Below are 16,916 nucleotides of genomic sequence, written 5' to 3'. Positions count from 1 at the left end.
GGTGCCTTAACACCTTTCTATGTAAGGCAATTGAGAGGTAGATTGTTCTCAATCTACCTCACCTAGAGGGAGGTAGAACGAGGGAAGCGGTGGGCATCAGGACGGCTCACCATACATGCCTACTCCCCCAGTTTCTCCTATATACTTTGACTCTGGTATCCTTTAACTCACTGGCCACCGTATCCACATTCAACTCTATGCAAAAGAGATTGTCAGCTATAAAACAGATTTTTAAATTCAATTTGAAAATGTAATTCCCAAAGAAATACAATACCAATACTTACTACTCTAAATACATGCATAATGAATGTATCAACAGCAAAAATGGGTTTAATGGAGATTAAAGTCTTGTACAAAATGTTAACAGTTAACCCCCAAAACAAACATGAATTCATTGTTTCAGGTCACAAAGTGCCTACGATCACCGTACAGACAGTATTTCCAGCTAGGTATTCTCTGTTAACAGGCACTTCTATGGAACATGGGATGTGCAGTTCTTTATTCAACAGGCAGTCGGTACAGAAAACAAGTCCAGCCCTCCCCATTACACTGCTGCCAAAATAGTGCAGTGGAGCCAAAGTGATGCCACTATTGTTTACCTCTGTTCTCTGAGTGCATCAGTAAAAGTTGCATGGGGACTAACCAGTTATCCATAAATTGGGTTAACTACGAATATCAAGCTAGTTAAGTAAATCTCAAGTCTCAATATAGCTTCATATGTAACCACTATTAGCACAGAAAGCTAAATAGCATCCTTATGATCAGCATATCTAGAGATGATATCATGTAACAAACAGATCACATAACCTTCATATTCAAGCATTATCATCCTTTTGTACTTCTATAGCACTGATATCTTCTACAGCACTTTACAGAGTTATAGTAATGCCACAATCTGTTCCTCGGAGGAGCTCACAATCTAATATATGATAATCATAGTCTAATATCTCTATTATAAGTCGAGGCTAATTTTATTTTTTATTTTTTTTTGTGGATGGGAAGGGATTTGGGGGTGATAATTAACTTATTGTAGGTCTTTGGGATGTTATACACACTATTTAACCACATCCCAATAAAACATTAATTTAAACTCCTTTTCAATTAAATACTCCATCTTTCTATTCAATAGAAGACTGGATACTGCAGATTAATGTTCAAATTGCACTAGCATTCATGTTACACTTATCTATTGTGATAAGAAGCAGGGTAACTTCATGTAATAAATGTTGTATCTGCTTGAAAAAAAACATTCTACGTCACAATTATCACATTTTCCAACTGAGCACAAAACCTATTGCAGCAGCTCAGAAATCACTGAAGTCTACCAGAATTGATGATATATGGGCCCATATGCAATTAACCTTTTCTCCTAAGTTTTCTCCTAGGAGATACTTTTTCATCTTTATTTAACATAACTTTTCAGCATTTTGCATTTGAAAGAGTATCAAAAATTAGTTAAACGACTATCAAAATTATTTTTTGTATGTGCTTGCTGGTAATTTAAATAGTATTTTATTTACAAGTTCGAAAAATATCACCTAGGAGAAAATTAAGGTGAAAAAGTGAATTGCATATGGGCCATGGACATTTTCAGAATGTGTAAACTTGGTGACAAGGAATGACTTCTATGTTGCAGATTAGAGAAATACACTGTGTGTGCCCTAAATACTTCTCAGTGGTAGGCTACAATCAAGCAGACCTTCTGGGAATCTTTTGATCAGCAATGCCAGGAGTCCTTGTTTACTTTAAATTTTCTAGCTTGTATAGACTGTTCTTTATAAAGTAATTTCCAGCAGGATTTATTTTCAAGATAGGATAACATATTTTAAATAAGGTGTTAAGCTTTTCAGGTAAAAAATTGCTGTAAAAATGATGCACATCCTAACGCAATTAAATTGTGTCTTTATGAAGTAGGTCCATACAATCCCTTGGATTTTAGCAACACAGCTGAAAGAAGTTAGCAGCAATCTTCCATATTGATCCTATGAGAATTTCCCAGCTTGTGGAGGAGGTCCTAAGAACCCTCCGGCCTGTTTGGTGGCAGCTCGGGATGGAGCAAGTCCCAACATTTTCTGGATGTTCTGAAGGAAAAAAAAACAGAACATTTCTTACTAATCAAGGCACACAGTATTAATTTCCTTGAACAAAAGCCTATTATACTAAAAGTTTCCTTTGTGTGGAAGAATAGAACATACATTTCTGTGCAAAAATGTTTTGAAGCCTAAATGTTCTCAAATATAATCCAAAATACCCTTTATCAAGTAAGTTTTTACGCACGTCTAATTGGGTTAAAGACCTGAGGGCAGACCTGAGGTTACCCACAGAACTACCGGTTCCAAATTTCATGGGGTGCAGTTAAACAGGGTTTAACTAGCAGCATAATCTCTCTGTGCTCCTGCACTCATCATGCCAAATGTTGCAAAGAAATAGTAGTTTATTCAGCAGGCTGATAAACAAGACAAGACACAGAACATTTATATTGCTCTTTTTTCCTGGCGGACTCAAAGCGGCAGAGCTACAGCCACTAAAGCACACTCTATAGGCAGTAGCAGTGTTAGGGGAGTCTTGCCCAAACTGAATAGGTGCTGGCTTATTGCACAGGAAGAGCCAAGATTCGAACTCAGGTCTCCTGTGTTAGAGGCAGAGCCCTTAACCTGCTGGGCGGTCTGGACGAGCACAGCTCGTCCAGTACCGCCGGAGGCTGCCGCTCAGGCCCTGCTGGGCCGATTTGGCTGAAATAAAAAGCAGCACACGCAGCCGGCACTTTGCCAGCCGCGTGTGCTGCCTGATCGCCGCCGCTCTGCGGCGATTCGCCGCGAGCAGCGGCGAAAGAGGGCCCCCCTAGCCGCCTGAGCCCTGCGCAGCCGGAACAAAAAGTTCCGGCCAGCGCTAAGGGCTGGATCGGAGGCGGCTGACGTCACGACGTCGGCTGACGTCGATGACGTCACTCCGCTCGTCGCTATGGCGACGATATAAGCAAAACAAGGAAGGCCGCTCATTGCGGCCTTCCTTGTTTATTCTGGGCGCCGGAGGCGATCGGAAGATCGCCTCCGGAGCGCCCTCTAGTGGGCTTTCATGCAGCCAACTTTCAGTTGGCTGCATGAAATAGTTTTTTTTTTATTAAAAAAAAACCCTCCCGCAGCCTGCCTGGCGATCTTAATAGAACGCCAGGCAGGTTAAAAGAAAGATGCAAGCAAAATAAAAAACAAACCTCTACTTACCCGTGGCTTCCTCCAGCCCCTAGCAGCCATCCTGTGCCCTCACCGCAGCTCCGCTCCCAGCCAGTGGCACGGAGATCCCCTCCGGTGCCTCCACTGCGCGAGAGACCCCGGGCCACTGGCTGTGAGCGGCAGGGGAGCCTCTAGGCATAGGCAGTACAGACCATTGCCTGGAGTGCTATTGGGCCTGAGGGCGCCATGTTGCTGGATTAAGCTGCCCCCCCCGACAGAAGCCCCGCCCCTGACTAAGCCCCACCCCCATGGGTGTTCTGCTTAGAGCAAGTTGCAGGCAGCTGCCACTGTCCTTCTGTGCCTTGTACATCCTCCCCCCTCCCACTTTGTGCCCCCCCCCCCCCTTTGTGCCTCCTTCTGTCCTTTGTGTCTCCTTCTTCTGTCTCCTTGTGCCTCCTTCAGTCCCTTGTGCCATGCCTGACCCGTTTGTCTTTCTGTCTCCCTTTATGCCTCCTGTCTCCCTTTGTGCCTCCTTCTGTCTTTATGTGCCTCATTCAGTCCCCCTGTGCCACCTCTGCCTTTTTCTGTCCCCCTGTGCCTCTTTATGTCCCCTTGTGCCTTTTTTTGTCCCCCTGCTACCTCTGCCCCCGTTCCTCCTTCAGTCCCACTCTGCCTCCTTCTGTCCTCATGTGCCTCCTTCTGTCTCCCTTTGTGCCTAATTCTGTCTCCATGTGCCTCTTCAGTCCCCATGTGCTACCTCTGCCCCCTGCGCCTTCCTCTGTCCTTCTGTGCCCCTGTGTGCCTTCTTCTGTCTCCCTGTGGCTTTGTCTGTCCCCCTCTGCCTCCTTTTGCCTCCCTGTGCCCCCATACACCCCCCTCTGCCTTTTTCTGTCACCCTTTTGTGCCTCCTTCTGTCCCCCTTTGTGCTTCCTTCTGTTCCCCTTTGTGCCTCCTACTGTCTCCCTGTGCCTCCCCCTTTGTGTTTTTTTTCTGTCCCCCACCGTGCCTCCTTCTGCCGCTTTTTGTGCCTCCTTATTTCCTCCTGTGTCTCCTTTTTTCTCCCTTTGTGCCTTAATCTGTCCCCCTTTGTGCCTCCTTCTGTCCCCGTGTGCCTCCTTCACTCCCCCTGTGCCTCCTTCTGTCCTTTTGTGTGCCTACTTCTGGCCCTCATGCCTTCTTCTGTCCCCCTGTGTACCTCTTTCTGTCCTCCTGTGCCTCCTCCTGTCCTCCTTTGTGTCTCATTCTGTCCTCCTTTGTGCCTCCTTTTGTTGCCCATGTGCCTCCTTATGTCCTCCTTTGTGACTTCTTCTGACCCTCATATCTCCTCCTTTCCCCCTGTGCCTCCCTATGTCGCCCTGTGTGCCATATTCAGTCCCCCTGTGCCTCTTTCTGTCCCCCTTTGTGCCTCATGAAAGTGGAGCCCTGCCTATGTGTATTTTCTGGTGAAACACTGCCCGCATTGTGTAATTTCTGGTGAAACACTGCCGCATTATGATTATTTTCTGGTGAAACATTGCCGCATTATGATTATTTTCGGGTGAACCGCTGCTGCAATGTGATTATTTTTGGGTGAAACGCTGCTGCAATACGATTATTTTCTGGTGAAACGCTGCTGCAATACGTGTATTTTCTGGTGACACTGCCGCATTACGATTATTTTTTTTTGGGGGGGGGGGGGGGGCGGGGCGCCACGGGTTTTCTTGCCTGGAGTGACAAAATGGCTAGAAGCACCCCTGGTGAGCGGAGCTGTGGCAAAGGCACAGGACAGCTGCCAGGGGCTGGAGGAAGCCCCGGGTAAGTAGATTTTTGTTTTTTTTTTATTTATCTCGGACCTTCCCTTTAACGCAGATGAGACGTCTCAGGAATTTCAGCTGTGTGCAAAAACTGCTGTGAGTAAATTTAACAATATTTAGACTTGCTAAACACCAAAAATATGTTAGGAATGTGAGGCCAGTGTCTGGTGAGTGTGGTAAATGCATGTCATATAGTAAGAATATCACAAGACGGATTTACAAAAAGGGGCAAAATAGTTAACGTGTACATCTTTATTTCCTTTTTTTTTAAGAATTAAAACTATTTAAACTAAGAATTAAAACTATTTATGAAGGACTCGTCATACAAAACGTCCTACTAAAAAAGATTTTTACAATCATGCAAAAAATAAAAATAAAGGACGCAAATTATGTCGATCATACAAAAGAAGAAATGCAGAAGGTACAAGAGAAAACGTTGCAATCAGTGCAGAGCAAGACAGAAAATGTATGAAGGTGGAAAGGCATTATCTTAAAGAGAGCCTGAGGTGGGCTCATACACTGAAAAAAAAAATATTATGATACCTGATCCAGGCGGCTGAGCGGATCAGGTAGCCGCCAAAACCGCTGCTCTCCGCCGCTCCTGTGGGCCACTTTCACTTTTGTGGGTCACGACGCTGCAAGGAAAGAGATCTCTCTCCCCCAGTGTGCAGGGAGGTAGGGGAGCGTCAGGGGGTGTAGCCAGGGAGAGAGCTGGCCAATTGCAGCTATGGAGGAAAGCCTGTAGGAACGCCCCTAAGTGGGCATTTTGAACAGGGAATTCCTCTCCTCTATTTACCCTCCGAGATGGTGACAAATAATTATGCTAAATTACAGGAAGATATAGTGTGGCGGGAGGGGGGGGGGGGGGGGGTGTTGAGAACAGCAGTGTGGGGACATAGAGGCATGTCATGAGGCAGAGAACACGCCTCTGTGTCCCATATGCCCCCCTAAGGAACCACCTCAGGTTATCTTTAAAAGGAACCTGAAGTAACTTTAAAAAGTTTCACTTACCTGGGGCTTCTTCCAGCTCCCTGCAACTGCCCTGTGCCCGCGCCATCACGGAACAACCCTCCGGTCCCCCGCCATGGCTCAGTTTCGATTCTGCCAACTTGCAAGTTGATGGCCACTGCACCTATGCCTGTCCTCGTTTGCGGGAACGTCTTGTGCAGGCGCAGTACAATGTTGTCTCATACTGCACCTGCGCAGGACACTCCCAGGCAAAGGGAGCGCGAACAAGGACGCGTGCTGCCAGGGCAACGTAGATGCAGTGGCCATCGACTGGTAGAATAAAAACTGAGCCACTGTGGGGGACCAGAGGATCGTTCCATGATGGCGCATGCACAGGCTGGCTGCAGGGGGCTGGCAGAAGCCCTGAGCAAGCATATGCAGATCAGGTGACATAATTATCGACAGATCTGACAAGATTAGCTGCACGCTTGCTTCTGGTGTGATTCATACACTACTGTAGTCAAGTAGACCAGCAGGGCTGCCAGGCAAATAATATTGTTTAAAAGGAAATAAATATGGCAGCCTCCATATCCCTCTCACTTCAGTTGTCCTTTAAAGGACCCCTATCGCAAAAAACGTAATATTTAAAGTACATGTAAACACATACAAATAAGTACATTTTTTCCAGAGTAAAATAAGCCATAAATTACTTTTCTCCTATGTTGTGGTCAAAGTATGTAGTAGAAATCTGACAGAACCGACAGGTTTTGGGCTAGTCCATCTCTTCATGGGGGATTCTCAGCATGGCCTTTATTCTTTATAAAGACACTCACTGAACAGGATTTACTCAAAGATGCTGGCCAGCCTCCCTGCTCGCTACACTTTTTTTGGCAGATGGACGGATCAATTAATGGACGGATCAAAATAAAGAAAACCCTGAGAAACCCCCATGAGGGGATGGACTACTCCAAAAGCTGTCAGTTTTCTATTGCCTACTGTAAGTGACAGCAACATAAGAGAAAAGTTATTTATGGCTCATTTTACTCTGGAAGAAATGTACTTCTGATTTGAATGTGTTTACATTTTAAATTGTACGCAATAGTGGTCCTTTGAGTTCAGCGCACTTGGGATCAGTGGTGCAACAATAGCCCCTGCATGTTAAGGAGAGGGCCTGGAGACTAAGGGAGTCCACTCCTGTGGCGACTTAGAAACAGCGACGGCTGATATTTTTTTTTACCTACTTCCACTGACGGGACTGGTACTCACCCCTCTTTTTAATGCAACTCTGCTCCACACTGGCGTCCTCTTTGTGGCTCCCAATGCAAGTCACATGACATGCAGAGACTAGAGCTGCAAAGAAATACAGAAGTACAGAGCATGGCTGCACTGAAGAGTAGAATGAGGACGTGTTCCAGTTCTGGGGGGTTACAACAGAGTTGGGTTTGTGCTTCTGTGAGGAAAGCACGTAAAAGCTACCGGCACTTTTTTTGGAGGGCTGGGTGGGGGAGCCCGGATGCATTGCACACAGGCTCTTTGTACTTTGTGGGAGGAGGGGAGGGGCAGTGCATGCAGCCTACCTGAGATATTTTCATTGACTTTTGTTAGAATGCCTGTGTATCTTGTACTGTGTCACTTTAGCACTCATCTTGAAACATGTCCAAAAAGGGCACTAGACCTCTGATAGATCAACAACTAGTATCAATTACACCTCAAATCATGTAACTTAAGGGGAGAAAGAGACAAACCGTGAAGACACTTCTAAGCTGTCAGCATGGCTTTTTAATGCCTGGAGTGTGCTCAAAGCTCTAGAATTCAGTATAGAATACATTGGAGAGAGGAATTAGCTTGGAACTATTCAAGACCCTTATTTGCCAAATAAAGACATACAGAACATTCTAAAGTGTGTGTGTGTGTGGTGTGTGTGTGAGCCAAGATCATCCTATTCACTCTGCTAACATAGTACTAAACTATTTTCCTACTCCTCTTCCCCATTGCAGCAAGCACATTTCCAACATTACAAAATGGAATTCATTGATTGATTACCAGGCTCTGCTGCTCTCATCTTTTCTGCAGAACACTAAAAGGAGCCCATAAATCAGATGATGTATGGAAAGATAAACCACAAGAAGTATCTCACTCTGATCGGAGAGAGATCTGTTGGGTCGCCATAAACCGCAGGAAGATTCCCGACGCTGTCCTCTCCAGTGTAAAATGTGTCCCCGACGTCCATGAATGAACACATTACCTGTCGGTGCCCGCTGCTGCCTCCATCCTCTTCCTCACATACACACATCCCATGTGGTTGCCAACATACTGCACATGGGTGTGTGTGTGTGTGTGACATCAAACAAGCATCCATGTGCAATACATCGGCAACCAAGTGGGGCATGTGTATGTGAGAAAGAGGATGGAGACAGCAGAGGACATGGACAGGTAAAGTATTCCTGCACGGGGCACATTTTAAACATGGGGAGGGGCAGTGTCAGCACCGGGGGTTCTGTCACATTTATCGCTCGTCCTAATATCGCATGCCGTTACTGCCATGCACCGTATCAAGCATGTCGGCCCATCTTTCAGCATGTCTGATCAATACATGCAACAAATTCCAGCCTGAAATTGGTTGCATCGTCATGCTCTTGGCAGCACAGATTTTCATTTGATTCTGCCAAGTCACCTGACGTGTGATTTCCTCAAAGGGAGTTCTGAGCCTGCGCAGTACAGCCTGGAGGACGTCCGATGACGTCAGCGCGCGGCGTGACACGTATAATGGAGCGCAGAAGAAGCCCGACTTGGCCGCCGGCCTGGCCAGGTCGGGTCGGCCACCGGAAGCCTGCGGAGCGGCGCTGAGGGCACCTCCTGCCTGCCACGGGCTGGAGGAAGCCCCAGGTAAGTGGATTTCGATTTTTATTATTTTTTTAGTGTCCCTGAACCTTCCCTTTAAGGTCACTTTCATACTGGGGTGTTGCATTCAGGGCTAGGCCAAGGCAGAGGATAGAGAGGCACCAGAGATGCTGCAAGTCTGCGACAGGCTGAAGATCCTGAAGTGAGAAGCACTTCTACAGTGCTCCGGTCACAACTCTGCATGTTAGGGGGCTGCCTAATACGGGTGAGGGTGGAAATCTGGCTATCTAACTTGGGGAGGGGGCTACCAAATAGTGAAGGCTCATCTGGCTTTCTAAACTAGGCTGGGGGCTACCTAATACTGGGGGGCTCATCTGGCTATCTAACTTGGGTAGGGGGATTCCTAATACTTGGGGCACATCTAAACTGGAAGGAGGCTGCATTACACTGGGGGTACATAAATTGAAATGTACAACGTATGCTTAACTGCCGCTTTAGTGCGCGCGTTATGCGGTACCACACTGCATGCATCACATTATGCAAATTAATTCCTTGTATTAATACAACCATTATTTACCACCATTATAGCAAGCCCTACTATGGTCAGATGTTACCCAAACAGGAGTTGCAAACTTTTTTTAACCTTATAGACAAACTTTCACTAAATCCAGTTCTAGTTTACAATCATTTGTATTCTTCAATGATTGGCATCCAAAAGATTTCCTAGTAAACCAGGCCTAAAATGTTTCTCTGCTGTGTCTCGGACAATCTGGAGGATTCTCCACAGAAGGCAAATTCCTGTGTTGTTGCTGGTCTTTGTCTATAGTCACTCAAGTTATCTTTAAGAAACATTCCAGAAGGAGTTCTGTATGGGTTGAGAATATGTTTTCCCAAAGCCCCAGCTGTCATTCTTGCAGTGTTGAAGTCTTAAAGAAGCAGTACATTTCTGAGAACGGTTTACTTACCTGTCGAATAGACATAGTACAGAGTATGTACAGAAATATAAAAGAGCAGTCCGTATAATCATCCCCCAATAAGTTTCTGTGGGATAGTCCTTGAATATAGGAAAGGGGAACAAAAGGCAACTTCGCTACCACACGGCCATCAAAACTGAAGAAAGAAAAAATTAAAATGTTACAAAAATTAATTTTACATTGTTAAGAAAAAAAAAAAAAAAAAAAGACATCCGTCCAGGTTCAGTCAGAAAGAAAACAAATAATTTGTGCAACACTGTACTGTACCCTCACATATCAATTGATTGAAAATGTACAAAAATACTTCAAACTCATGGAATATTGTGTCTGCGTTTAAAGGTTTTTCAACCTATTCTATTTCAAATACCTTAAAGCTAATAGTTAAGGTAAACATTTTAGCATGTTAGATTGCGAAGTCAGGCTCAGTGCACACAAAAACCGCTAGCAGATCCTGAAAACGCTAGAGGTTTTTGGAGCAGATTTCAGAGCGATTCTCGGCATGTTTAGAGATGTTTTCTAAACATGCCTAGCGGTTTTTTGGGAGCATTTTTGTGTAGCAGATTACAAATATCGTTACAGTAAAAGCTGTTACTGAACAGCTTCTGTAACAAAAACGCCTGGAAAACCGCTCTGATCTAGTGTTTTCCAGAGTGGTTTGAGCTTTTCCTATATGCTGCAGGACCCACGTTTGCGGTTTGCTAAAAACCAAAAACCGCCGGTGTGCACCATCCCATTGAAATACATTAGCCAAGCGTTTTCAAAGGCGGAAGCGGTATGCGGATCGCTTCAAAAACCAGGCCACTGTTTCCAAACAGATTTTAACATTTTTTACTCATCCTATCAATGAGCAGATTTAAACTCAACCGTAGTCCATCATATACAGTGGCTTGCAAAAGTATTCGGCTCCCTTGAAGTTTACCACATTTTGTCACATTACTGCCACAAACATGGATCAATTTTATTGGAATTTCATGTGAAAGACCAATACAAAGTGGTGTACACGTGAGAAGTGGCACGAAAATCATACATGATTCCAAACATTTTTTACAAATCAATAACGGGCGACTTCAACTTTCCAGACATTGACTGGAGTATTGAGGCTACCCATTCTGGTAAAAGCAGCAGATTTCTGGCAGCACTACAGGACAATTACTTGACTCAAATGGTAACTGAACCAACTAGGGGGAATGCGTTACTGGATCTGATAATTTCTAATAGACCAGATAATGTATCAAATGTGCAGGTTCAAGAACATTTGGGAAATAGTGATCACAACATGATAACATTTGATCTGGTGACTGATAGGCCACGGGGCAGCGGGACCACTAAAACTATGAATTTTAGAAAAGCAAAGTTCAATCAAATTAGGCAGGCACTACGTTTGGTGAACTGGGATAATGTACTACAAGGGGAAGACACTGAAGGGAAATGGCAAGCTTTTAAACTTATACTCAATCAATATTGTAGTATGTATATCCCATATGGAAACAAAATATCTAGGAATAAAAAAAAGGCCTCTATGGATGAATAGAAAGGTTAAAGATAAAATGAAGAGGAAAAAGAATGCCTATAAGGTCTTAAAACAAGAGGGGACCAAGGCTGCACTAAGCAATTATAAGGAGTGCAATAAAAATTGTAAAAAAAGAAATTAGGCAGGCAAAGATTGAAGCTGAAAAACAAATCGCTAAGGAGATCAAATCTAACCCAAAAAAGTTTTACAAGTACATTAACTCTAAAAAAAAGAAAGGTTGACTGTATAGGACTCCTAAAGGATGAGGGTGGGAACTCAATGGTGGATGACCAAGGTAAGGCAGAGTTATTAAATGCTTTCTTTGCTTCTGTCTTCACAAAAGAAACCGCACTGTTGCAAACTACAGAGGGGGAAGAGTCTCAGGCCCACATGCAATTAACTTTTTCACCTGAGTTTTCTCCCAGGAGATAATTTTTCAACTTCTTTTTAAAATAACTTTTCAGCATTTTGTAAGCTAAAAAGTACCAAAAAGTAAAGAAAAAGTACTATCAAAATTATTTTGAGTATTTTCTTGTTTGCTGGTGGCTTAAAAGGGATTTTATGACAAGGTGTGAAAATGTCAACTTGGAGATAACTCAGGTGAAAAAGTGAATTGCATATGGGCCTTAATCTTCTAACTGTAATATTAAATACTTACAGTGGACCCAAATTAAAAATACAAGATTTCAGAAATGAAATCTATTTTCTAAATTATAATAATAAATAGCAGCCTTTTTTTCAGCTGCATGATGACAAATATAAAATATTTTACATTTATTGGAGGAACCCCTCCCTTCCTTTCATATTGCCGGGATTTTTCCGGCAAACTGGTGGAGTAGATGGTGTCTGGCAATGGAGGAATTGCTAATGGCTGCCCCCAGTATAACCCTAGCTATGAAAAGAGAAGGGTGAAAAGCATGCACTGAAATGATCATAGGTTTGAAGGAGTGTTTATTTATTTTTGTATGTGTCAGAGTGGTGCAAATAAATATTTTTAAATTAAAAAAATGTTTGGTTTGGGTCCGCTTTAACGCAGGAAGAAGTGAAGGCAAGACTAAATAAATTAAAAATAGACAAGGCACCTGGCCCGGATGGCATGCATCCTCGGGTCCTAAGGGAATTAAGTTCAGTTATAGATAAACCCCTTTATCTTATCTTTTGTGACTCTCTTGCAACTGGCAGAGTCCCAGTGGATTGGCGTACAGCCCACGTTTTCCCATTATTTAAGAAGGGCAAAAAATCAGATCCAGGAAATTATAAGCTTAACATCAGTTGTATGCAAACTATTTGAGGGGTTACTAAGAGATACTATACATGACTTCATAGTAGAAAATAATCTTATTTCTAAGCATCAACATGGGTTTACTAAAGACAGGTCCTGTTTGACTAACATGCTCAGCTTTTATGAGGTAGTGAATGCTAATATGGATATTGGGAATGCTGTAGATGTGATATACTTGGACTTTGCAAAGGCCTTCGACACTGTTCCCCACAAAAGTCGGGTGCAAAAGTTGAGGATGCAAGGACTGGGGAAGAGTCTGTGTTCATGGATAGGGAACTGGCTAATGGACAGAAAGCAAAGAGTTGTGGTCAATGGATCGTACTCAAAATGGGAGACTGTTAGAGTGGGGTCCCACAGGGGTCTGTTCTGGGTCCAGTGCTCTTCAATTTATTTATTAATGACCTAGTAGATGCAGTAGTGAGCAATGTTGCTATTTTTGCAGATGATACAAAATTGTGCAGAATCATCAACTCTCAGGAAGATAGTGTCATATTGCAACAGGATCTGGATAGGATGGCTATATGGGCACATACATGGCAGATGAAATTCAATGTTGACAAATGTAAAGTCATGCATTTTGGACGTACTAATGGTCTAGCACCATACAAAATAAATGGGATACAGTTGGGGACATCAAACTTGGAGAAGGACTTAGGAGTACTCATTGACAACAAGTTAAATAATCGTACTCAATGCCAAGCCGCTGTAGCTAAAGCTAACAAAATTTTGGGATGCATTAAAAGGGAAATAAAAACTCGAGATGCTAGCATAATATTGCCCCTGTTTAACTCTCTAGTAAGGCCACATCTGGAATATGGAATTCAGTTCTGGGCACCACATTACAAAAAAGATATTGCAGTTTTAGAGCAAGTGCAGAGACGAGCAACAAAATTGATACGTGGGATGGAAGGTCTCACTTATCAAGAAAGGTTAGATAAAATGGGTTTATTTAGTCTAGAGAAAAGACGCCTTAGAGGGGATCTAATTAACATGTAAAAATACATCAGAGGGCAATATAATAGCTTGGCGGATGAGCTTTTTGTCCCTAGGCCTTCTCTAAGGACTAGAGGACATGATCTGCGCATGGAGGAAAAACGTTTTAGCCATTTAGGAAAGGGTTCTTTACAGTAAGAGTGATTAAGATGTGGAATGCATTGCCACAGGAAGTCGTTATGGCAAACTCTATACCTGCATTTAAAGGGGGCTTAGATGCTTTCCTTGTGTTGAAAGACATCCATGGCTACAATTACTAGGTAATGCCTAATGATGTTGATCCAGGGATTTTATCTGATTGCCATCTGGAGTCGGGAAGGAATTTTTCCCTTTAGGGGCTAATTGGACCATGCCTTGTAAGGGTTTTTTCGCCTTCCTCTGGATCAACAGGGATATGTGAGGGAGCAGGCTGGTGTTGTACTTTATACTGGTTGAACTCGATGGACGTATGTCTTTTTTCAACCAAAATAACTATGTAACTGCAAAGTGGGGTGTGCGTAAGTATTCAGCCCCCTGAGTCCATACTTTGTAGAACCACCTTTTGCTGCAATTACAGCTGCCAGTCTTTTAGGGTATGGCTCTACCAGCTTTGCACATCTAGAGACTGAAATCCTTGCCCATTCTTCTTTGCAAAACAGCTCCAGCTCAGTCAGATTAGATGGACAGCGTTTGTGAACAGCAGTTTTCAGATCTTGCCACAGATTCTCGATTGGATTTAGATGTGGACTTTGACTGGGCCATTCTAACACATGGATAGGTTTTGTTATAAACCATTCCATTGTTGCCCTGGCTTTATGTTTAGGGTTGTTGTCCTGCTGGAAGGTGAACCTCCGCCCCAGTCTCAAGTCTTTTGCAGACTCCAAGAGGTTTTCTTCCAAGATTTCCCTGTATTTGGCTTTATTCATCTTCCTTTTAACTTTGATCAGCTTCCCTGTCCCTGCTGAAGAGAAGCAACCCCAGAGCATGATGCTGCTACCACCATATTTGACAGTCGGGATGGTGTGTTCTGAGTGATGTGCAGTGTTAGTTTTCTGCCACACAGCGTTTTGCATTTTGGCCAAAAATTTCCATTTTGGTCTCATCCGACCACAGCACCTTCTTCCACGTTTGCTGTGTCCCCCACATGTCTTGTGGCAAACTGCAAACGGGACTTCTTATGCTTTCCTGTTAACAATGGCTTTCATCTTGTAACTCTTCCATAAGAGCTAACTTTGTGCAGTGCATGACTAATAGTTGTCCTATGGACAGATTCCCCCACCTGACCTGTAGATCTCTGCAGCTCGTCCAGAGTCACCATCGGATTCTTGACTGCATTTCTGATTAGCGCTCTCCTTGTTCGGCCTGTGAGTTTGGGTGGACGGCTTTGTCTTGGTGGGTTTACAGCTGTGCCATACTCCTTCCATTTCTGAATGATCGCTTGAACAGTGCTCCGTGGGATGTTCAAGGATTTGGAAATCTTTTTGTAGCCTAAGCCTGCTTTACATTTCTCAATAACTTTATCCCTGACCTGTCTGGTGTGTTCTTTGGACTTCATGGTGTTTTTGCTCCCAAGATTCTCTTAGACAACCTCCGAGGCTGTCACAGAGCAGCTGTATTTGTACTGACATTAGATTACACACAGGTGCACTCTATTTAGTCATTAGCACTCATCAGGCACTGTCTATGGGCAACTGACTGAATTCAGACCAAAAGAGGCTGAATAATTACGCACACCCGACTTTGCAGTTATTGATTTGTAAAAAATGTTTGGAATCATGTATGATTTTCGTTCCACTTCTCACGTGTACACCACTTTGTATTGGTCTTTCACGTGAAATTCCAATAAAATTGATTCAGGTTTGTGGCAGTAATGTGACAAAATGTGAAAAACTTCAAGGGGGCCGAATACTTTTGCAAGCCACTGTATGAGCTTGGTGCTCATTTTTTGGGTTTTATTTGCTACAAAATCTAGACAACCAACTCTCCTAAGGCTTTATTTTATTTTATTTATTGAATCTAACTTGACTTTTCATCCCTATCTTTTCGGGTTATTTCTTGATCTTCTATACTACTTTATCTTGACCTGAATTTACATACCATATATTTTTCGGACCATAAAAGGCACCTTTCCCTTACAAAACATGGGGGGAAATTGGGTGCGTCTTATGGTCATGTAACAGTAGCCACTGGGATCAACGTGGAAGAAGACAGTGGCCATACGGGCGGGAGACGTCTAAGAAGATGCCCAAGGAGAAGGACACGGAATCTTCTGACTGTACACAGCAGCTGCCTGCCGCTGTACAGCAGCAAGTCCCCCGTCCGTGTGGCCACTGTCTTCTTCCACATCGATCTGGGTAGCTATGGTTACATGAGTGACGCACGTGCACCGGGGTCACGCTGACGTCAGTGTGACCCCAGCGCTTGTGTGCCGCTCATATAACAGTAGAAGAAGACGAAGGCCATGCGGACGGAGCACCCGAAGCTGTACAGCAGCAGGCGGCCACCATGTATAGTCAGAAGATGCCGATGGAAAGAAGACAAAGGTCATGCGGACGGGGGATACAGAGCTGTACAGCGGCAGGCAGTCGCTGTGTACAGCAATATCAGAGGACGCCATCCACACTGGAGAAAAAGAGGGACACCTAAGAAGATGCCCGAGGAGAAGAGGGACACATAGACAAGCCAGAGTGAGGGGAGAGGAGCGCAGCGGCAGGATCAGGTGTCAGTTGAACTGTTAGGTACTGTTATGCTGGGAATACACGGTTAGTTTCTGCCGTACGTGTCTGCTCTCGATTGTTTTTGCCACTCGATTTTAGCTCTCGATTCTTATCTTCCTCTCGTTTTTCTTATCTTTATCCATTCACTTCTATCAGAAATCGAGCGGCAAAAGAATCGAAAGGGATATTGGACATGTCGGAAATTATCTATCGAACCATCTAATCAGCTACAAAACGAACAGTGTATTTCCAGCATTATGTAGCTTAATTAGGAGGGCAGGAGAGGCTTAGTGTAGTGTATAGTCTAGTGCAGGCATGGGCAAACTTGGCCCTCCAGCTGTTAAGGAACTACAAGTCCCACAATGCATTTGCCTTTGAGTCATGACTGTGGCTGTAAGACTCCTGCAATGCATTGTGGGACTTGTAGTTCCTTAACAGCTGGAGGGCCAAGTTTGCCCATGCCTGGTCTAGTGTGTAGTGCAGTGTAGTGTATTGTCTAGTGCGTACTGTAGTGCAGTGTATCTTAGAGACAGCTTTGGAGGGGTTAAACAGTCCATAAGATGCCCCTGCAACATACACGCACCTAGGTTTAGTTGTATTCGCTTCCTGATTTCCGTGCTCAAATCCTAGGTGCATCTTATGGCCTGGTGCGTCTTATGGTCCGAAAAATATGGTAGATCTTTTAAGTTTAACTACCTAACAACCACGT

General features: G+C 44.0%; 1 protein-coding gene across 2 annotated transcripts in view; it reads right to left on the bottom strand.

The window, feature by feature from the left end:
- Positions 1-304: 304 nt before the first annotated feature.
- The window catches only part of TMCO1 (transmembrane and coiled-coil domains 1), a 104,236-nt gene continuing 87,624 nt past the window's right edge, over positions 305-16,916 (bottom strand). For both annotated transcript variants that reach the window (XM_068240171.1, XM_068240170.1), the window contains exons 6-7: positions 9,718-9,862; positions 305-2,081 (exon numbers count right to left, since the gene is read on the bottom strand). In XM_068240171.1, the coding sequence (XP_068096272.1) occupies positions 1,983-2,081; positions 9,718-9,862 (244 nt within the window). In that variant the 3' untranslated portion in view covers positions 305-1,982. The remainder of the gene's footprint in view (positions 2,082-9,717; positions 9,863-16,916) is intronic.

The sequence above is a fragment of the Hyperolius riggenbachi genome, chromosome 6, assembly GCF_040937935.1.
Source record: "Hyperolius riggenbachi isolate aHypRig1 chromosome 6, aHypRig1.pri, whole genome shotgun sequence".
In the NCBI taxonomy this organism is placed as follows: Eukaryota; Metazoa; Chordata; class Amphibia; order Anura; family Hyperoliidae; genus Hyperolius; species Hyperolius riggenbachi.
Note: the sequence above shows the minus strand (reverse complement) of the source record. Positions and strands in the feature narration are given on the sequence as shown.